At 37.6% G+C, this 24,222-nt stretch overlaps 1 protein-coding gene across 3 annotated transcripts in view; it reads right to left on the bottom strand.

Annotated features, from left to right (window-relative positions):
• The window catches only part of MAGI2 (membrane associated guanylate kinase, WW and PDZ domain containing 2), a 1,730,241-nt gene that overhangs the window by 765,406 nt on the left and 940,613 nt on the right, over positions 1 to 24,222 (bottom strand). For all 3 annotated transcript variants that reach the window (XM_066240549.1, XM_066240550.1, XM_066240551.1), the window contains one exon: positions 4,466 to 4,585. In XM_066240549.1, coding sequence (XP_066096646.1) covers positions 4,466 to 4,585 — 120 coding nt within the window. The remainder of the gene's footprint in view (positions 1 to 4,465; positions 4,586 to 24,222) is intronic.

Below are 24,222 nucleotides of genomic sequence, written 5' to 3'. Positions count from 1 at the left end.
ATGTGGTTGAAAACGGGAGCAATGTCAAAATAGCTTTGTTGGCCAGAATGGGGAACTCCTTGGCAACAGATAACCAAAAACTGTCCAAAGGAAGATCAGCAAACTTTAGCTTTAAAGTTAGATAACATTGTGATGCATTGTGATGCATTGTATATCACCCTCTGCGGGGGCCTCTTTTAAAAAGAAAAAGGTCAAATATCTATATACACCATCAGGATAGACATAACCATGGTGGCAACATTTACCTCCAGTCCTGACCAGGATTAGAAATTGGGACCATGGGGAGGAGTAGCAGCTTCAACTACTTGCCCCAGCCACACAATGACAAGTGTGCGCAGCCCGGGTGGGGACCTTCCTGGGTGTGGATGAGAGGCGACCTGCTATTGGTTCATCGCTAGTGGTCGGGATGAATCCTAGAAGGTGATTGGTCAGTGAGCATTCCCTGTGCCTCCACTCTTCCTGTCGCTGATAGCTGGAGGGATTGTGAGGGGAATGTTTATGTTCGGATGGAGGCGGCTAGCGGTGGGCTGGATAAATAGCCTCCGCAGGCTGTATTCGGCACGCGGGCCGTAGTTTGGGGACCCATGTTTAATTTCCCCATGGCACATCTGACCATGTCTCATGGCACACTAGTTGAAAAACACTGCTTTGGGTAACCAGACCTACCCATTAATGCTACTTGGCAGTGTTTTCCTTACACCTGGATGTGCCCTTAATCCCAACGGAATTATGTGCATTTATTGAAAGAATTCTGTGGTCTATAGTCTGTTTCACATGAAGCTTATATCTTCAGTCTTGATGTGAAGGTTCAGAATGTTCTTATTACCTAAGGTTATGACAGGCTTGCCACTGCGTCTTGTTCTATTAAATTAATTTTAAACTTAATGAATATAAAAAAGTGAAAATAGATCATCCAAGTTATGGAAAAAAGTCTCTTTTTTTTTTTGCATTTTTCTGAAGCTGGAAACAGGGAAAGATAGTCAGACAGACTCCCGCATGCGCCCAACCGGGATCCACCCGGCACGCCCACCATGGGGCAACGCTCTGCCCACCAGGGGGCGATGCTCTGCCCATCCTGGGCGTCGCCATGTTGCGACCAGAGCCACTCTAGCGCCTGAGGCAGAGGCCACAGAGCCATCCCCAGTGCCCCGGCCATCTTTGCTCCAATGGAGCCTTGGCTGTGGGAGGGGAAGAGAGAGACAGAGAGGAAAGCGCGGCGGAGGGGTGGAGAAGCAAATGGGCGCTTCTCCTATGTGCCCTGGCCGGGAATCGAACCCGGGTCCTCCGCACGCTAGGCCGACGCTCTACCGCTGAGCCAACCGGCCAGGGCCGAAAAAAGTCTCTTTATTAACACTTGATGGTCCCCAAGGCCAAGTCCCTTGGGTCATTTACATGTATGGCCATTCAGCAGCTGTTTCATAGCAAACTGAAATTAGTTGTTCAGCCTGGGTTGGGGGTTGGTGATGCAGAGAAAGGTTTTAAGAATCTACTAACATTCTGCCTAGGGCTATGTGGCATAACTGTAGATGGTAACTCAAGTACATTAAGGTATTCCTTGCAGCCTCCGGTGGAGCAAGGACTTTGAGCCAATTTCTGAAAGGGAGAACTGCAATTCAGGATAGTTCATCTGATTTCCAATCAAAGGACAAATTCCACTTTACTTAAGTTTTTTCACTTATCGACAATGAGACAAACATGTATACATATGAGAAATGCTTGAAAGAATATATTCTTCTTCATAACAAAGCCAGAGATATCTAACTCCAGTTGCATTAGCACTTTTGCTGTTTTGGTTTGTGGGTTGGAATTAGTCTGAAAGGCCCCACATGGTTAACAAGTCTATAACTTTAATGTTTAGAGTAACTCAATGCCTTCTTCATTGTTTTAGTGGATTCACAGATATTAAAGATTAATTTTCTGGTCTTGCTGAGGGCTCTACAGAGTACTGAGAAGGCATGAGCAAGTTCTAGCAGATAAAGAGAAGGGATCAATGGCCCTAACACTGAAGAAGGAAGAACATAGTAACCAAGAACAACTGGGATTTTGTTAAAGAAATCTTATGACAGATTGATATGAAGGCATGACAAATATAAAAGTTCCTAAGTATTTGTCTAGTTGTGTAACATTGACTGTTACTCTCGAAAGTCTGAAAGCACCAAAGCAGGAAAGGCACTCCCTAGGTTTCCTTGACAAAGAATACATTAAGTGTTAGCCCTGATTTAAAGCTCAGAATCAAGCACAGTGAAGGAAGCACAGTGAGATTTGAGAATGTGCCCTAGGTGTCTGTCCAGATAGTTCTGTGACTTGCAAAAAGAGCTTTTCACTATATCCAAGTACACGATGTATATTTGTAAACAATGACATTGATTCCCCAAAGTCACATATGTAAATCAGCCCTATTATTCACTGATCATGTCTATGCATGGTGGCATGATTAACGAGTTGGCAACAAACTAAGCAAACTAATCTGTCAATGATGAAAATAAATCTGAAGATTTAGGACAATCCACTCTGGCTCCTGAAATGTGGTTAAGTTTGTATGCTTTTGTCTTGGACAGGTTCTCGGTTGGTTAGAACATCATCCTGAAGCATAGTACTTGACAGTTTGATCTCCAGGCAGGGCACATGTAGGAGCAGATTAATGTTCCTTTCTCCCTCCCTTCCTCTCTCTCTAAAATCAATACAAATTTTTTTAAAAGTTTAAAGTTTGTATGATTTTAGAACATTTCTCTAAAAATTAAACTGGAACCTAAAATTTATAGTTTATATTTTAAAATATATTGATAAATTAAATAATTTAATGACATCTAGTTTTTCATGAGAATAAAATTTAACATGAATATTTAGTTAAATTTTTCAAATGTCTCTACAGTTAATACAGTGTGTATTTTTAAAATAAGAGAAAAGTTTATATTGTTAATCATACTACTCTTAGAATATTCCTGTTTGTTAAGACACTGCTTGTTTGCCACATAAATACTTTTTAAATAAGGTAATTAAATAAAATATATTATTAATGCAAACTAATGAATGTCACTAAATAATATCACAAATTCTATAGGAATATATACTAAAAAACTTACTGTTTACTTACAGATTTCTTTCATATAATTATTTTCTATAATCTAGACAGTTATTTATCATGCATAATGTAAGGTGGCCTATATGATTAACACAGCTTCTTTATTTAAAATATTTTCAATCAGTCTCTACTATCATTCAGTTTTGGCGATCTGTAGAAGAAACAAGATTCATGTATAAAACCATTTTCTTCTCCTGGGTATTTTTTCCTATATCTTATAAATTTGGCAATAAACAACTAAATGTCTCAGCCATAACTTAGGCATATGTCTCAGCCTAAACTGCCTGTGGAGTGTGAAATAAAAGAAGAGGTGTTAATACTTTTAACAACTTAAAACTGTTGAGTTCTTAAGTAACAACAGCCTACCGAACATCTGCAGGTAAATAGAGGAGGTAGTGCAGAGCCAAATTGTTAATGACCCAGCCTGTTTGCCAATGGTAGACCTCAGTATTTTATGGGTTATGTAGCAATATATATGTTAGGAGTTTTGTTTGTAATATCTCTCACTGTTAATTGCAGTTCAGTAAACCAGATCCATCTTTGGATTTACTAATACATATAAATATAAGTGGCACATATAAGAACTATGAGGATTCAATAAAAGTACTATTTTCTATTATTTTTTGTTTTAAAATCTCATTATTCATATACAGATACTTAATTTCATTAGACAAACTACATGCATGTAGATATTACTTAAACATAAAAATAAAAGCATATCCACATGTTATTTGTATTTTTCAATGCTACCATCCCCTGTTTACTCTAAGACTACTGAGGTTCAGAGGTAATAACTAGATTACATAATAGTTAGAGTGGCTAAGTAATAAAGCAGATTGTGGCTCATTATCACACCACTCTTTTCATGGAAACCTACTCCCCACATTCAGGGTTTTAATTTCATCTGTTGTTCATGTTTGACTTGCTACACAGAAGACTTGTTATTGCTCTAAAGCTTGGGAGTTCATCCACCCGTCATATTTTCCTACTCTATCATTCTGTATGGAAGACGAGTGGAGACCAGGGAAGGGAAGTAGCTGGAGAAAACTAGAGATAAATGACAGGACTTGAACTCAAGCCCCAGGCTCTTTTAGTTGCTACTTAAGGATGAAGATAATTTATCTGCAAGATCACAGCTTAGCCTCAGGAGGAAATCACAGGAATACTTCAGTGGGTTTGTATATACACATTTCTCTTGGAATCTGAAGAGTAGAAGTAATTCAACTGTATTTTAACTTTTCTGTAGGAACTATTTCTAAAATGATATTATTAAAGCTTTCAAAGCAAAAACAGTAGCACATTGGTAACCTGGCGCCGTAATGAATTTCCGATGATAAAGTGTGAGGCAACAAGGACCAGATACAGCAGGAGAGCTGTGCTTACCTTCATAAGTCCCACTCTCTAGAAGAGCACCGCTTTTCTCTAGTTCCATGAAATCTTCAACGGTGATGAAGATATAGTCCACTCCGGGGACCTCACCCTCCTTATGTGGCCTTGTGGTGCCTGAAGAAGGAAAATTAAAAATGGAAGAAAGTTTACTGTTGAACTTTAGAAATATCATTGTACTTCTGAATATTCAATAACATTGTACTTCTTGCTAGTTAGCAGTTTGCATTTATCCTTCTGTTTGTTTGGAAACAGAAAAGAGCAGGGGGTCAAGATTAAACTAAATATACAAAGCATTTTTCTTTATTACACTTATGAAGAGTTCATTGCCTTGGAATATGGCTGCTAAATTTTTTTTGGTGAAAAATGCAGGACATTGTGGCATTTTTGAAGAGGCGGTTTGAGTACCGGGCCAGGGGCCTACTAGCTCAGGAATTTACATATCTCATTTCCATGAATGGACCCTTATTGTTCTGTAGAATGCTTTGTTATGACATAAATGGAAAATAGAAATGTTAGCATAATGTCAATTTATTTGTACATTTTCATAATCTGATCCCTTGGGGGTGAAGCTGTTGGTTATCATTTGTTAATTTTGCACAAAAGAAATTATATTTGATTGAAAAGCACAAAATCATTATTACTTAAAATTAAATAATTAAATAATAATTGGAATTGAGTAATAGTTTTAATTGAGTTGATATTATAATGCTCATAATAGAACTTTCTCCCTCCCTCCCTCCCTTCCTTCCTTCCTTCCATCCTCCTTCCCTCCCCCCTTCCCTCCTTCGCTCCCTTCCTTCCTTCCATCCTTGCTTTCTCTTTTATTTTTGCCTTTCCTTCTGAAAGAACCGGGAGGTGACCTGCTCCCAGACGTTCCTGCATGGGCCCACCGCTCTTGTTTCCTGTATCTCCTACAGTGTGAAGGGCGCGTGCACCGCCAGGAGAGACAGCTCATCGGCTGTGCTCTATAGCTCTGCTGGAGAACACAGGCTTCCCAGCCTGCTGTCTAGTTCATGAGGCAGAAAGCAAAATCCAGACACATTGAAAGCTATGAGTTTGTTTCCTGGTACAGTTCCTTCCTTAAACATTTCTTAAGCTTCTTCTTTTCTTTTTCTATGCCACCTACATAAGACGTTTTATATAATCAGAGTGGGATTTACATAATAAATACATGAGAATAGTATGTAGAAGGCAAATATATAAGCAAAGTAGCAGTACATTGGCACACTTTTACATATTTAAAATCTCCTCCATATTCTCTATAAAAACAACAAATATTTCAAACCCTTAACTTTTATTTTCACTCTCTGAAATCTTTATCAACTAAGCCATGAGAATAGCCAGTAAGTTCTCTTTTTGATCTATTAGGATCAACCCTGAACTGGAAATGAGAAGCATAAATTAATATCAAAGCATATAAAATGATAGAGGAAATTGATTCTTCATAAAATTAATAATCTCCATTAAAGACATTTTTTAAGATTTGAAGGAGTTATTTTATTTTTTCCATAATCATGTTTAATTATTTCCCCCCAAATTTGTAATTTATTTTGTTTAACTGGGTCACATTTTGCAATATTTCCTACTGTTTTTATTCTATTAAATATAAACCTCCCATACTGAGTATGCATAATATTGTCAAATTAATGTTTCTATGAGAAACTTAACTTTTAATATCCTGACTTTTATGTGCTTAACCCTTGTGAATTAAAAGCACATTATCATGGTTTTTGGCAATCAATTTGTTTTTCTGATTATTTAGAACACACTGTAATCATTATAAAAAATCACATAACAAAGTTTCAATTTTCCTTCCTAGTTTATCTGAACATTTCAGGAGCTACACACTTTGATTAATTCACTTTTGCATTGTGGTAAAGCCTTTTCAGCACCATGTGAGCACAGGACCACATGCTTGAGAGCAATTTCCGGGGCTGACAACTTCACTAGAGCTCCTCTCAGGTGTCAAATTCTAGTGAATACATTTGAGGTTGTGCTCTTTTTGGGAGGATCATCAGAACTTTGGTTCACTAGGTGATTTCCCATCTGCAACTAGTACCTCAGGCCAACGTGACTGAGTTCTTGCATTGGAGATACAGATTCCTAGTAGCTGTATCAGTATTACCTGTGACTGTTAACCTTCTTAATATTGGCTGCCAATTTGGACTGAGGTCAAGCTTATTCTACTGTTGCTTTAAAAAGCTTCTACACCACAATCTCTCTCTCTTTCTTTCCCCCTCCCTCTCTCTTTTTTAAATGAGAGGAGGGAGATAGACAGGCTCCCGCATGCATCCTGGCCGGGATCCAGCTGGTGACCCTTCTCTGGAACTGATACTCAGATCAATCAATCAATTTCTAGTGCTTGAGGCTTACACACTCAGACCAACTGAGCTATCAGTGCCCAGGGCTGACAAATGAACCAACTGAGCCACTCACTAGCTATGGGAAGAGAAAAGGGAGAGACTGGGTGGAGGGGAAAGAAGCAGATGGTTGCTTTTTATGTGTGCTGTGACTGGGGATTGAACCTGGGATGTCCACATGCCAGGCCAATGCTCTATTCACTGAGCCAACTGACCAGAGCCTACACCACATCTCAAATGCTGTAATTACTAGCTTTGATATTGATCTTCCATCCTTTTTTTCTCATTCTGTTCTTCTTTCTAACTATAACTTTCAGTCTCTTGACCCCTCCTAATTTCCCTGATAGCCCCCAAATTTGGCTTCATTGGCATCTCTAACTACTGAGGACTGGGAACAACCTGGAATCTCTTCTTTCTATTAGTTTATCTTCACCACTTCCTGACTCTTCATAAGCCCCCAAGTTCACTATTAGCTATTTCACTCATAGACTGCAGTTGTTACAGAAAACCATAAACTTTCAGTGACAAAGTATGCTACAAACTCAGGTTATGTGATGTCAGTTCATTCCACTGATGCTTGGTAATCGTTTTATACACATGATCTTCCTATTGTGTCATAATTCCAACTACTTCCCAATGCTCAACTGCTTTAACTTCCAGCAGAAAATATCAGCTCATTCTCTTATTGGTAAAGTAAGATAAAATAAAATAATTTAATAAACTGAAATCAAATTCCCTAAAGTTTCCTAATTTTTGCTTCCATTATCTGCATTATTTCATTCTTTATTGGAAACACAGAACCATTTTGTGAAGACATATCCCTTCTCTTTTGCCTTCTTTCAAAATTTAATTTTTGTTCTTTACCAAAGTTACATATACTGATATTGTAAAGTTTCTATAATTCTGTAAGGTTAGCTATTTTCAACAAAAAAAGTGGATGGTCATTATCCCACCCCCACACAAACTCTCTCCCTTTATCCAGAGGCAAACACTCAACCTTAGAGTTGATTTTTTTGCTTTACCTTCACATCTTTAAATAATTCATTTACAATGTCTGTTGTTTTATTACTTTAGTCATTATTCTTAGATTTCTTGGTAAAGAAAATAAGGATTTAGCTTTTCTGGTCCACACTTCTGCACATCAACTCCTTTTTCTCTCCTCCTCTTATACTCCCATCAGAGCAAACATGTTCTTAGATTACTGTTGAGTGTTTACAGTAATAATGCAATACAAATCTGGTCCCAGATGATCCTTGTAATGTTCTAATTTTCCTCCTTGTATAGCTATCTGTTTACTCTAGATTTAATATTTTTATTTTCAATTTTTCAAGTATTAATTCACCTTCTCCACGCTGGATAAATATCCTCTCAAAATATGCCAGTACATTTAATGTCTCATGTCATTCTCCTGGAGCCTACTGCCCCGCTCCAATGTAGACTATGTTGTCCTACCACTCAGCCGCCATCCTGGGATCCTCTTGTGCCATGGTCCTGGGGTTCACATGGTCTTTTACCTATGTTACATCCTCTCTCCCAGATCCTCTGTCTCTTTTTGTGGTCTGTCCTCTCATTTTGGCAGAACACATCTCTCAGAAAGTTTCTATCAAAGGTTGCACAAGAGCTACATATTTGAGACTTTGCATGTCTGAGAATTGCTTCATTCCACCCTCACAAGTGGCAAAGTGGACTCACCATCTCAGGAAAATATCATAATAAAAACATATTTCCCCCATCTTACTCCTCTGTGAATATCACTGCCATTCTTCCAGTCCTGCCTGTGTTGGGACTTCCCATCACAGTCACATTTGAGGTCTCCCTCACTCTTTTGTTCCAACTCCAAACATCTGGCAAGTTCTATGCCTTGTCATATTTCCTTTCTGCACTGTCTTCACTCAAAAACTGCCCTCCCCAGCAGCCCTGGTTCAGCTGATCACATGCCCTCTCCAAAGGGCTTATCTACCCAATCTCTAGTCAAGAGACTTAGTCAGAAAAGGTAAGCAGAGGCATAGACGGAGAGTTAAAAAGTATCAGGAAAAGCTCGTATTCTATTTTTGACAATAAAAGGCAACTCTCGTGGTATACTGGGCTGTAGAGTCTCTTTAGATGAGCTTCTTGTGATGGAACACAAAGGAAGACATAAATTAAGAATATTCTCCTTAAGAAACATCTTTCTTTCTGGCTTGCCATGTATCACTCAACTTTCTTATTAGCCTAAATTTTCCACCATTAGAATTATTCTTTGATTTGGATAAAACATAAACCACCCTTAAAATGTATGCCTTGGTTGACAAGAGTATGAGCAATGGAATCAAACAGCTTGGCCCTCAAGCTCTATTTGTTCTCAGCATTACCCTGAGCAAGGTCCTTTACCTCTACAAACTCTAGTTTTCTTCTTTGTAAAATGAAAACAACACTAGTAGCATCTTTAAAGGGCTGATTTGAAGGACAAATGAGATAATCCATTTAAGGTAGTAAAGACAATGTGTGGAACATACTAAACACTCAAAAAAGTATTGTTGTCTGGAAGAGCAGAGGTGATATCGTGAATAAATTTACCCTCCATGGATTCTTGCCTCAAATACTATCTAAGCTCTTACTATATACCAAGCATTATTCGATATATTTGAGACATATCTTTGAACAATACAGAATAGGATCCCTTCCCTCATGAAACTTATAATCTAGCAATGTGTTACAGAGCATTAAAAAACACATTTAAAAAGTAAGTTATAAAATGTGCTGCAAAGAGTTAAGTCATATTAAAGGAGCATACATAAAATCATTAGTAACTCTGGACTGTTTAGTGGGTCAACTACTTACATAAGTAACTATAGGCTTAGCCAATACAAAGTAAAATTTTGAAGAGAAGAGAGACTTCAAAGGGAAGCAGAGATTTACAACACTATGGGCTGCAAGCTTCCCAGGAGTGAATGACAGCTTGGCTAAGAGACCTTTGGGAGGACAAAGGTGAGCCACAAAGTGCCTAGTTCTGTTTTGGAAAGAATCACTAAATTCTCAAAAAGAAATATCACATTTCACATACTGCTTATTCTAGCTTAAGCCAACTGGCTTATACATTGGTGTCCAATACAGACATTTTTAAACTTTCAACGTAATGTTCATAAGATTGATCAATATTATAGTGCATGGTGGGTTCTGACAACTGATATATGTAAGTACACACACACACACATGACACATACCACCCCTAATTTTTAAGTGAAAAATGTATCACAGAAAGATTCATAGAATTAAAATTTAGAAGATATGCATTCTCTTTGTTTTAACATTTTAGGTATGTGGTCATGAATTTAGTTGATGACCAGTTTTGTTTTTTTTTTTTTATTAGCAATGAGGTAAGTAATATATATGAAATAGCATTATAAGAAGTGAAAATATGAACACTATGAAAACTATGGCTTTATCTCTTATTGCTTCATTCCTCTTATATAATATTAATAGCACTACTAAGATAATAAATTTCTAACAAACATTGTTTATGGCATCTTATTTTTGAGTCTATTATAATCAGTGTTTTAAATGAATTAATTGCATTTAGGCTAACCCTCTTTTTTGCAAGAGAGACAGAAAGAGACAGAGAGGTAGACAGAGAAGGACCAATAAAGACACACAGACAGGAAAGGAGATGAGAAGCATCAACTCAGAGTTGTGGCACTTTAGTTGTTCATTGATTGCTTTTTCATATGTGCCTTGACCAGAGGATTCCAGTCAAACCAGTGACCCCCTGCTCAAGCCAGCAACCTTGGGCTCAGGCCAGCAACCTTGGGCTCAGGCCAACAACATTTGGGTTCAAGCCAGTGATCACGGTCTTGTCTACGACCCCACGCTCCAGCTGAGGACCTCATGCTCAAACTAAATGAGCCTGTGTTCAGGCTGGTGACCTATCGGTTTTGAAACTGGTCCTCAGTGTCCCAGGCCGACACTGCATCCACTCTGTTCTTGCTGGTCAGGCAGGCTAACATTTCTTAAAAAGAAAAAATTTCTATGGCAAAGATGCAGAGTGGTACTTTTATTGTTTGGGTCAAAAGAAATATAAGTTGAGATATAAATTTGTTTCCTCTAATTACATGCTAAAATGTGGGACACGATGGTTTATACTTCTGAGGGTTCCTTGTGTTTTGTCAGACAGATACTTAAAACCAGGAGAGCCTCTGGACAAGGTTGCAGAAAGTTTTACCATTTTGTGAATCATTTGAGAAGTATGAAAGTGATCATAAAACCTGATTAGTGAATTATTTGATTTTATCCACAGGTACAATAACTATTGACAACAGAAGTCATAAAGTATAAGTATAGATTTATGTGTCCAGAAAGAAAATATATCAGTTGGTGTTAAATGGATTGGCACCTGAAAGAGAAAGCAATTGGTGATCGAAGAACACCCCTTTGGAAAGAAATAGCCTATAATTAAGGCAAATAATCTGAAATGTAATGAAGTGCTGTACCATGGTAATATGTAGCTAAAGGTCATTAATACTTAGATGGGAGAAATAGCTTAGCTGAATTTTCTGAAGCAAGTATTTAATTTTAGGTTGAAATAAGTATAGTTACTTTCCCAGTTGAAAAGATAACACTGGGGAACAAATTTTTATTGCATCCACAAAAATATTTGTTCTTACCTAATGCGAGTGTGCTGATCTCAAATCTGTCAGTTGTTTTTCTCTTTAAGCTACAGTTTTTTTTCCAATTCAAGACTTTAGGTTTTCATCTTATTGTAAAATTTTCAACATTTAGTTTAACATAATGAAGTAGAATGTCTTCTTGGGCATCAACTTTGTGAAAATATAATTTGTATAATGCAGTAAATACATTAATACACTAAAAGATATGATTGCATCTGAATTTATCTCAATTTCAAATAGAACATATTAAAACACTTATTTTAATCATAAAATTTGTACAAAACTTATTTGAATTCTATTCAGGCAAAAATTTGCGTTTGTAGCTCTTGCGTTTGTAGTACTTGTTGAGGACAATCTCATTTGATGCTCCAGCAGTAGTCTGCTCATCATTAACAGCTCCAAGATTTTCGTGAAACTTATCAAGGTGACTGTTCAGAAAGTGAATCTTAATGCTCATGTTACAGCCAATGTCGCAGAAAACCAACAGCATCCTTTGAACCAGAAGTTCATAGTTTTCTGCTTTTTTTGTTGCAAGGAAGTTTTTTGTAACTGCCACAAAAGACTGCCATGCTGCTTTCTCCTCCATATTCATCTTCCTGGCAAATTCCTTGTTACGTATGAGGGTTCGAATTTGAGGTCCATCGAATACACCTGCTTTTATCTTCTCTAAAGACAAGGCAGGAAAAGCAGAAATAATATGTTGAAAGCATTCACTTTCTCTATTCAAAGCCTGAAAAACTGCTTCATTAAGCCAAGTTTGATGTGAAGTGGGGGGGGAAATGATCCTGTCTCGATAAACTACAGGTTCATTCACAATATTTTGCATCCCTACTTTCAAAGCTTCACGTTTTGGCCATTCCTTCTGTGTCCAGTGTTTCTCTCGAGCCTGGCTGTCCCACAAACACAGAAAGCAAGGATTCTTCATGAAACCTCTCTGTTGTCCTAGCAGGAAATTTATCATTTTAAGATCCACACAAATGATCAAGTTATGCTCCTCATACTTCAGAAAGTTGAGGACAATTTTTATGTCATTGTTACTAAGTCATTTAATTTGAGTTGGCTAAACTGCTGAGGGGTTAATGACTGCTTGGCAGCAGAAGAAGACCCTTCAGACCCTGCAACCATTTCCTCATGCATCTTATCAAAATACACTTGATCACCATGTTCACTTTCTTCGTCCTTAGAAGAAATAAAACCATTGAAAACTGGAACCGGGAGTGTTTCAGAGTCTGAGATAGGTCGTATTGCTCAAGGAATATTAGGATATGCGATAATATGCCATTTTTTCTTGCTGATGCCCTTTGTATGGGTCAGACAGAAATAACAGTCACTGCTGTGGTCCTTAGGTTCATGCCAAACCATGGGAATACCAAAACACATTCCTTTACGTTTTCCTTTTGTCCAGTCACATAGCATTTCCTCACAATTATGACACACAATATGAGGAGCCCAATTCTTGTCTTTTTTTTTTTTTTTTTTTTTCATTTTTCTGAAGCTGGAAACAGGGAGAGACAGTCAGACAGACTCCCGCATGCGCCCGACCGGGATCCATCCGGAATGCCCACCAGGGGCGACGCTCTGCCCACCAGGGGGCCATGCTCTGCCCATCCTGGGCGTCGCCATGTTGCGACTAGAGCCACTCTAGAGCCTGAGGCAGAGGCCACAGAGCCATCCCCAGCGCCTGGGCCATCTTTGCTCCAATGGAGCCTTGGCTGCGGGAGGGGAAGAGAGAGACAGAGAGGAAAGCGCGGCGGAGGGGTGGAGAAGCAAATGTGCGCTTCTCCTGTGTGCCCTGGCCGGGAATCGAACCCGGGTCCTCCGCACGCTAGGCCGACGCTCTACCGCTGAGCCAACCGGCCAGGGCCCCAATTCTTGTCTTGATCGCCAAGGGGAACTTGAAAATAGGCAATTTATGCAAGTGTCACAAATGATGAAATATTGCACCTTTGACGTTGAAGTGTGTAACAGCCACATATATAACAGAAGGTGTCAGGACTATTCTTACATTTACGCCTACTCAAAGAAGCTATGATTCAATCTTAAAACAAAATAAGAGGATGTTTTTATCAGACAATAATATTTTACATTTAAAAACAACTACAATTATGTAAAAGTGATGTTTATAAAACATTAATTGCCTTGTGGTTATGTTCAATCCAAGAGTCGTTGCCTTTTAACTACAATTTAAAAACCAATGCAAAAAAAAAAAAAAAAAAAACCAATGCATTCCATTAACTGTAACAAAAAAAAATTAAAATTGCATAAAAACTAGAGAATGCACCAAAAAACGGATTTCAGATTTGGAATCAGTGATGCTAAAATATATGGATATGGTTCTAAAAACTCATGCAACAGAAAATGAGAAAAAATTGTTCCCCCGTGTAATGAACAGAGAGGTGACAGTGAAATAAGATGCAACAGTAATAATAAGTAACAGCCTAGCCTGGGAATAGGGTGGAAGCCAGGGAGAATCAGAAAGAGAACACAGATGTTTCATCATACAGCTAAGGTTCAAGCCCCCTTCTTTTCTTGCTTTTCCATATTAAATTGGGACTTTCCTGACTATGTTTAGAAAAGTCCAGTAAATCTTAGTATCCAAATTATGGTTTGCATATTTCATTTTTTTTATGTCTTCTGGACCACTCTCTCAAAGGAAAACTAAGTAGAATGGAAATAGAGAAAATGATACTAAATTGAGTCTTTGCTTTATCTCCTATTGCTTCATTTCCTTAAAAAAAACTTAGTAATTGTTATATTAAGTAGTGTATAAATAGCACCTCCTTCATTAATTAATGAAAGCATACAGTACTTCTGCTCAAAAGACATGTCTAAAGAGAATGAATTTGCTCTCAAATGGTTAGCTTATAACTGATACATAGCGAAAGCACACGAAGGACACGTGTCACTTTGTTACCATGGCAACTGAGGATGCCAATAGAATTTTTTATTCTTTTTTATTTTTATTTTTGTATTTTTCTGAAGTTAGAAGTCAGACAGACTCCTGCATGCGCCTGACCAGGATCCACCTGGCACGCCCACCAGGGGGCGATGCTCTGCCCATCTGGAGCATTGCTCTGTTGTGGCTGGAGCCATTCTAGCACCTGAGGCAGAGGCCATGAAGCTGTCCTCAGTGCCCAGGCCAACTTTGCTCCAGTGATCCTTTCCTGTGAGAAGGGAAGAGAAAGGCAGAGAGGAAGAAGAGGGGGAGGGGTGGAGAAGCAGATGGGTGTTTCTCCTGTGTGCCCTGGCCGGGAATCGAACCCAAGATTTCCACATGCTGGGCCAACGCTCTACCGCTTAGCCAACTGGCCAGAGTCTTATTCTATTTTTTAAATGAAGAAACATTGCTTCTTCTGCCTTAGGAAGAAGAGTATGACTTTTGTGGTAAATGTAATTCTAAAACACATTTCTGCTCAGCCTTTTCTTTCTTTATTTTAATAAAATCTTAAAAACAGTCATTGACTTACAGATCTGTATCACTACCTAGAAGATAAACAGTGCAGTCACCTATTGTGATCTGTGTTGATGTGCTGAAAGTTCTACAGGGCCCACTGCTTTGCAGGCACTGATACATATTTGCTAAAATAATAGACTGGGAACTATTCGTTAATAGTCAGTGTGTTCTAAGCAGATGGGTCATTGAGAATCTGAGAAACCGCACTCTTTTCTCATCCATGTTTCTGAATATATTCTCTATTCCTGCTGTTTCTCAACTGCAAGCTGAAGAAAATAAATCTTGACAGCTACAGCGACTTCCACTGGATGCAACCTTTAATTAACTTACTCTTACATTCCTGAAGACACTTCTTTACTTTGTCACTTACTCATTAGCAAGTGTGATCATCACCAGATTTGAGTGTGTGCTTCTAATAAAAATAGTCAGGAGACTCCTTGGCCAATGCCTCTAATCAATATTTACTTAATCTGCTCAGGCCTTGGGTTTTATTACATTTATTTTCAATCATATAAAATCCAGAAATATGGTATTATTTACATAGAAAGCTAAAGAAAACAAGGCAAATAATATAGTTTGGGCTATAGAATCTTATGTGATAAATTATAAGGCAATGTGAGCTTTATAGATATTTGCATCAGTTGATGGGGTGAGTTGGGTTAAGGTCAGAGAGTAAAACCTCAAATTTGATTTAATTAATCACTTATTAGGTATAAGAATTATTTATTGCCCAATAAAACTTTATGTATGTTTGACAAATACATTTGTAAAATACCAATACTAACTTCGACTTATTTTCTTAACAGTGCTCTAGAGCGCAGTAATTATTTAAACTCTTTTATCCCCTAAAAGAGTGTTCTGTCAATTATTGTTTAAAGCCACATTGAAATCTACTAGTTTTCAACCAATGTGCTGCAATATAACAATAGCCAACTGGTATGAATACATCAAAATAATACTTTCTTTTTGTCAGATGGGCAAAAATATATTTTTTGTGTGCTGCAGAATTTTAATAATTAGCTTATGTGTGTTATGGGATGAAAAAAAGTCTAAAATCGCTGACATACACTAATACTGTTTCAGACACAGATGTTTTTGAAGGAGAAAAACCTCTTCTTGGAGATGTCTGTATACAAAGTTTCAGACTAAAGTCCCATATAGCACCAATTGCTACTTTATATCTTAACAGTTTGGGTTGAGACAGCATCACACCCAAAGGAGTGGATCTTAAAAGGTGAGCTGCAAAGGAGTCACAGGGAGGACTTGTTTACAGGGTGTCATGCTGATTCAGTAAGTTTTGCTGGGGCCTCAGAATCTACATTTCTAACAAGTTCCCAAGTGATGTTGCTGCTGCTAGTCCAGGGACAGTAATTTCAGAACTGTTCACTGCTCTAATTTCATTCAGTGTTCAGGAAATCCAAACTGAAAGCACTGTTAAGTTTCATTGTTAATTTAACTAAAACAACTCATAAAGCATGTAGTTAATGATAGTGGTATTAGCCCTAAAGTAATCTATGGCGGTGGACTGAGGTCAGAGGAAACAAGCTATTCTTCATTTGTAGGTACACAGGTGAACCATGTGAGTCATGAGAGGTAAACTGTATCACCACAGCACTCCCGTAAGGGACCACACATTGCTTTTTACATAGTTTTCTTGGAAGTTAATTGAATTTAGAAAATAATGAACAGATCTCCATTTATGTTTGCTTAAAAATAATCTTCCTTATTATTTGAAATGATTCAAACTATCTTGGTCCTATGTGTGCAATAATATAATTTAAATTCTGAAAGACATAAAAGGCTTGGATATAGCTTACCAGGAATAATAAATGATAATACGGCAAATAAAACAAGTGTCTAATGCAGGAAATTTCTTGCATTGAGAAAAAAAAAAAAAAAAACCTATGGCAGATACCAAAGAATAAACAATACAAACAAAATATGTGTATCTTCAACAAGCAAGAAAAAATTGCATCTAACTATTTCCCTATGCAAAGGTATTTGATTCATTAAATGCTAAATTAGTCTATCTACAACTATTCTAATCAGAGAATGGGCAGCAGCAGCATTGTGAAATTAGTACCCAAAAAGCTTTCTGTTAGAATGAATTAGTGAGACAAATACGTTCTTTGATCGATTTCATGATGTCACTTAAACAATTAAGTTCCTGGTACAAACACTAGAGAAAATGAGAGATAGAGGTGAGAAATGTCATTCACAAATCAGTTTATTATCCTTTGTCACTTGAATTTAAAAGCCATGATACTGGTAAGAAAGAAAGACAATGTTTGGGGTGATCATTTTAGAAAGTTGACACATGGACGTATTTTCAATTTTAAGGCCTACATTATTGACAGTACCAAGACATTGTGGATCGTAGCATCAAGCGCCCACGCACTGAGGAAAAGCAAAGTCAAAGTCATTGATCTCATTATTACATAGCATCTGAATCTTCACTGCTTTGGTGGCAAAGAATAAGTAGCCTAATTCTTATCCATTCCTTCACACCGAAGTCCATCTTCTCTACCCATTGGACAGCTGAGGAAACTTGAGCTGCACAATTTACTTTCCTCATCAAAATTCATAGAATAATCCACTGCTCATGGATACGGGGACATGACTAGATCAAATGACTTGCCCAAGTAAAATCCGATTCCTAGAGAGCTGTATTATTGCCTTTTTGATCCATTTTCACAATACATAAAGAACCTAACTCCAGGTAAAGAAACACTGCAACTTATGGTAAAATAAGGTAATAAACCATAATCTCAAAGGGTCCTGAATTGACTATTAATTTTGGATTTTATAAAAGAGAACAGAAGATGAATGCCCCTTTTGTTACCAATTAATTCAGTTTTAAACTTTTGATTTTAATTTAATTTAGATATGTTCTACATCTCATATTCTATAGGATTAATAAAAAGAGATTTTTGATTCTTTAATTTATTAACAGATAATGTTTCCAGATTACATAGTGAGTTTAAAAAGAAAAAGGAAAGATTGGTGACTTCTTATAGAAACAATATATATTTCATTTGAAGCTTTTATATTCGCCTCATGTAAAATTAATCAGGGCCAGAACTAAACTGCATGGACACCTTAGCTTTCCAGCTTTCTGAGCAATGTGGAAATACTCTTGACCTTCACGGCACAGAATATTTAGTGGATCATAACTTCATCATTTTATTGCTATTAGAATCTTGCAATGACATTAACTTTTAGTATCACACTATGTCTCCATGGCCTTCTATATTCTGAAATGCCCAAGGTAGATCATGGACTACAGAGGCTAGAGAATGCCAGAAAAGCCAGGTGAGGGAAACAAGGCAGTCAACTATTCAAGGATTTCAAAATACTGACATGCTTGTCATATGGTACAAATCATCTGTTGAATGACCTACTTGCTCTTATTGAAGTTCTCAAGTACACACATATCAAATGATACTGAAGGAAAGAAAAGAAAAACAGAGGAAAGTAAGGAAAAAGTATTCAGGGGTGCCCACTATGTGTCCTGGGTCAGGTACTTTTGTTTTTGTTTAGAATCTTAACTTAGACAATCCTTTGTACATCTGGCATATACCATACTTGCTATTGTATAATTGAAAGTTTATCACACTGTTTTTTATTAATGGAAAACGAAACAAAAATTCACAGCTCAATTTCCCTATTTAAAAAAATATTACAGAACTAAGGAATATTATAGTAGAAATATATTCAGCTTCAGCTGATAGGCCCTTAATTCCAAATTCTTTATCAGTGAGCAGCCATGTGTAGAAAACATCAGCTTATATTTGGGGTCAATTCCCTCCACTCACACCAGTGGTGGGCCAGCCACTAAATGTCGAGTTGTATGGCCCGACTCCTTAAGAAAATAAAGCAAAAAAAGAAAAAAAAGTGATTTGATCAAATAAAATAATAAGCATTCTGAGAAAAAAGAAAACACAAGTATCTAGATGTTTTTCATTGAGTAACTTTATGCCTCTGAAGGTTTAAAAGGGGTGGGGGGGAGAGAAACTATTTCTGCCTTTTTAAGTCAAACACCAGACATGCAACCAGTGTCTCCATAGCCCAGCTTTGTGTGACCCTTTAGGTTTGAAGGCACAAGAATCAGTTTCTATGCAATTATCATAACTGCCAGGACCCTGTGGTCTTCGCTCCAGGTCACTGTGTTCCCTCTTTCTTAAGCAGCAAATGAGAAGTGATACAGGGAAGACTGGCCAGTGGCACAGTGGATAGGGTACCAACCCAAAGCACCAAGGTCACCAGCTTTATCACAGAGTCCTCAATCCTAAGGGTGTTCGTTCAACCTCTGTGGTCCCCAATTCAAGCCCCAGACAGGGCACATATGAGAAACAACTCATGGCACAACTAGATGAAACAGCCAGTCGGTGCTTCTCTCTCTCTCTCTCTCTCTCTCTCTCTCTCTCTCAAAAAAAAAAAAAAAAAAAATAGGTGATACGAGGAAGAAGAATGAGCATTCTGTGCTGTCAAATATGCATTTGTGACCTTTATTTGGGTATTTCTCATAGAAATATCACAATAAAACCATACAGTACCAAACACCTTTGGCTCTAAAGACTCTCAGATCAGCATTTCAGAGACTTGCAATAATCATGGGGATTATGAGTGTTTTATGAATTATAAGTACAAAAAGGAAATTTTAAGAGAATTTCAAATGAATGCTAGTAAGGAGATTTCTGACACGGGATATTGAGTTAATAATGAATTATCAAAATAAATATTAGATTCTTTGGAGAAAATATTAATATTTTTAGAGAAGTCTTTATCTCTTTTATAGAGAATAAGAAAACAAGTTTACCTGCCAAGATTAATTGAAACAATGTACAAAAGAGAGAGGAGAACACCATCGGTCCAGCAGCTGACACAAAAACCTCCCAGAAAGCCCTAGCTAGTTGGCTCAGTGGTAGAGCGTCAGCCCGGTGTGTGGATGCCTCGTGTTTGATTCCTGGTCAGGGCACACAGGAGAAGCATCCATTGGCTTCTTCACCCCTCCCCCACTCGCTTCCCCCCTTCTCTCTCTCTCTTCTCTCTCTAAAATGAATAAATAAAATCTTAAAAAAAAAAAAAAAACTACCAGAAGTAGCAAGTGACTGGAGCGCTAAACACTGAGAGGGTGGTGAGAGTCCTCTGGCTTCTACACCCAAAGTATTAAGTACTCGCCCCCAAAGATGAGCTAAAGAGTCTGACATTTGACAAACTGGAAAGGCCAGCTAGACCATAGGGCATTAATGAAATCATACCAAAATTAACAATGTATGTATAACATCCTGGAACAAAGTTAAGTAGCTCTGTCTTTTTCTTTTTCTTTTTTTCTTTATATATATATATTTTTTTGTTACAAAGACAGAGAGAGAGAGTCAGAGAGAGGGACAGATAGGGACAGAGACAGGAAGGAAGAGAAATGAGGAACATCAATTCTTTATTGCAGCACCTTAGTTGTTCATTGATTGTTTTCTCATATGTGCCTTGACTGGGGGCCTTCAGCAGATCGAGTGACCCCTTGCTCAAGCCAGCAACCTTGGGGTTTTGAACCTGGGTCCTCTGCGTCCCAGTTCGACGCTCTATCCACTGTGCTATCCCTGGTCAGGCAAGTAGCTCTTTTTCCCTCAAACATTTAAATTCCAACTTTTCCTTTGGGCAAGGGGTTTGCAAACTTTTTCTAAAAGGGTCAGACGGTTATTATCTAGGCTTTGCCAGCCATACCTTCTCTGTGACAACTACTAAACTCGGTCAGTGTGAGTGCAAGCAGCCACAGATAATACATAAACAAATAAGCATGCTTGTTTTCCAGTAAAACTTTATTATAACACCACAGGGTGGATTTGACCTGACAGCAGTAGTTTTCAAAATACCTATCCTGCGTTAACCGCCTGACCCTTTGTGCCCTGGTGCTTTTGCTTCCAGGCTTGTGCTTGTAAACCAACCTAATGCAACTGAAATGCCGGCCTTGGATTGCGCCGTCTCAACACAGAGCAACATATGACCATTTCTGATAGCGAGGCCAGTAGTAAGTGTAACATTTCATATAAATGTCCATTCTCCCTTTGAAAACTTGCTAAGTAAGACAGAGTTATCTAGGTAACTTTTTAATGCCCAGAAACAAAAAAGGAGACAAAATCTCCGAGAAAGGAATGTAGATGTTTGGCTCTCAGGAAGCAAGAGAGACAGTCCTTAAGTGATCTTTGAACAAACTTGAACACGTATTTGCAAGAAGACTTTTATCTTTTTTCCATGTTGCACCAAGAGTACAAACATTTCTGTTCCTATGTGTAAAGCAGAGTATGAGCTGCTCTCGGCCCTTGGTACTATTGGGCGCACTGATCTTCTTGCAGTAAGTAATGACATCCTGCTGCCATTTGGGGGTATAATTACATCAGAACTATTTCTGCAGCCTCTGGAATTCAGTAGATGTTTGATATGGGGATGAAGTATTGAGCCTCTAAGTGTGAAGTTCACATGTAAATTTGATCTATCATATCTGTAATACCCCATATGTACATACACTATGTGTCTACCATGGAAATCAAGCTATATATTATTTGTGGGAGAAAGTGCCAAATACAGTCACATTTTATATTTGATAATAAATTTATTATCTGATATAAAGATTAGCAATTACACAATAAAGTTGTATATAAAAATATACTTATGCATGTAAGATATAAGTTTAGGACTATTATACTACCTTAGTATATGAAATAAAACAAAAAAAATTTCTCTTAGGTTAGACAATCCAGGATATTTGATTCTGTATTGCATTAAGCAAAATATTAAAAATAACTTAGCTGGAAGGCTTTTGCTTATTGAAACAACTGGTTAATTTTTAATAATATTTGGTAATATACTACATTTTTGGAAACTTCGACTTTTTTGGCATCACCTCAATTTTTAAACAAATTTATTATTTGTTCAACTATATGTGGAATGCTTGAGAATGAACACTTATTGACTAGAAAAAAAAAGATGTGACTGATGACTATAGCAAAGTATTATATAAGAAATTTCCTTATGTAAATAATAATATTAATTAGTAGGACTATTTAATGAGTTCTAACCTTGTGTGAGACAGTGTACTATGCACTTTACTCTTTTACTCATATATTAGCTTTTACTCCTCTTAATAATTCCATAAAGTGGGTAGCATTCTACAATTTTACATCTAGAGTCAAATATCCTGTGGAAAAGTAGGAAGAACTAAGCCGTTATCTAACTGTTGTGAGTTAGGATAGAGATGTCCAGGAAGATGACTCTGGTCTGCAAGAAAGTAACTAGGAAACACAGAGGAGAGATGTTTTTACAATAAAAAGCCCAAACTTGTAAAATTAAGCAGCTACAAACATTTTTAAAAAACACAACAGAGCTCTGAGCAGCAGAAAAAGTAATTTCCTCGAAATAGAGAAATTGCAAAATATTAAAAATTGGAAGTTTTATTTACTTAGAACAGATTTCCCTTTTACAAATCACACAATAGAAATGTGACTTCTATACATTTCAGCAGGTATTTATTTGGTGCCTACACTGGCTGCTAGAGGAAAAAACTTTAAAGCATTATTCTGTCTACGAGGAGGTTTCAGGTTACTAGGAGACAGACAACTGAAGCCACCTGTATAATAATTACTTCAAAATAGTACTGAAAGGGTAAACATAAAATATATTTTAAATATCTTTAAAAGATAAGAGAAGGTTTAAAGCAAAAAACAAGAATACATTATGTGGTTTATAACACAGTGAATTAAACTGTTGGACTGCAGTAGCACAGACTGGGGAGGGGAATGGAGTGTGCTCGACAAACTTCCTATAATATATAGGAAGTGATATATCACTCCATAGATGACACATGAAGTTTAAGATGTATAATATAAAGCCTAAAGCAACCTCTATAAACCACACAATTAAATGACAAAGTCCTAATTTTATGCTGCATATAAGAAGTACATTTCAAATACAACAACAACAACAAAAGTTAAAGGTGAAAGTATAGAAAAAGATACGCCACACTATGGTTAACGGAAAGCTGGCATGCTGCAATAGCATCAGAAAAAGTAGACTTGAGAGCAAAGAATATTAATAGAGATAGAGAGTTGTTTCATATTACTAAAAAAGCAAATTCATGAAAAGGACATAAAAGTCTTAAATATTTTTGTGCCCATAACAGAGATTCAAAATACTAGAAGCAAAAAACATAAAACTTTAAAGAGAAATTGATAATTGCACAATAATATTCAGAGATTGCAACACCCCTTTTTCCATAATTGATGAAACAAATAGAAAGAAAACCAGTAAAGATCTAGACCTGAACAACAGTATCTACCAACTAAACCTGACAGCTACAGCACATTCCACCCCACACCAGCACAATGCACATTTTTTAATTGCATATAGAAAATTTACCAAGATAAACCATATCTGGCTTATAATACAAGTTTCAACACTTTAGTGTAACTCGAATCAGAGTTATGTTTTTAAATCACAATAAAATTAAATTGGTAATCAATAAAAGAAAGAAATCTGAAAAAGCACCAAATATTTGGAAATCAAATCACACCCTGCCAAGTAGTCCATAGGTCAAGGAAGAAATCAAAAATGTAATTAGAAATTATTTTGAACTAAGTAAAAATGAAAGCACAGAATACCAAAATGTGTGAGATGTTAATAATCAAGAATTAGAAAGTTACAATCCAATAAATCCATATTAGAAAAAAAAGAAAGGTCTCAAATCTGGACCTAGACAAAGAAGAGCAAACCAGTCTCCAATACAGAGAGCAGGGAGAGATGAAAGAAAAAGGCAGCCCTGGCCGGTTGGCTCAGTGGTAGAGCATCGGCCTGGCTTGCAGGAGTCTCGGGTTCAATTCCCGGCCAGGGCACACAGGCCAGGGCACACATCTGCTTCTCCACCCCTCCGCCTCTCCTTCCTCTCTGTCTCTCTCTTCCCCTACCGCAGCCAAGGCTCCATTGGAGCAAGGTTGGCCCGGGCACTGAGGATGGCTCCATGGCCTCTGCCTCAGGCGCTAAAATGGCTCTGGTTGCAACAGAGAGACGCCCCAGATGGGCAGAGCATCACCCCCGGGTGGGCGTGCCGGGTGGATCCCGGTCGGGCACATGCGGGTGTCTGTCTGACTGCCTCCCCATTTCCAACTTCAGAAAAAAAAAGAAAAAAGAAAGAAAAAGGCAGACCACTTGGATTGGTGGGTGGCAGATTTAATAAGGGAGTAAGTTTACATATGAAGCTTGTCTTGGTTGACCACAAAATGAGCAGATCTCCTCAGCTGCCCA

This window comes from Saccopteryx bilineata, chromosome 7 (genome assembly GCF_036850765.1).
Source record: "Saccopteryx bilineata isolate mSacBil1 chromosome 7, mSacBil1_pri_phased_curated, whole genome shotgun sequence".
NCBI classification, from domain to species: Eukaryota; Metazoa; Chordata; class Mammalia; order Chiroptera; family Emballonuridae; genus Saccopteryx; species Saccopteryx bilineata.
The sequence above is the reverse complement of the archived record's forward strand: the minus strand, read 5'-3'. Positions and strand labels throughout refer to the sequence as shown.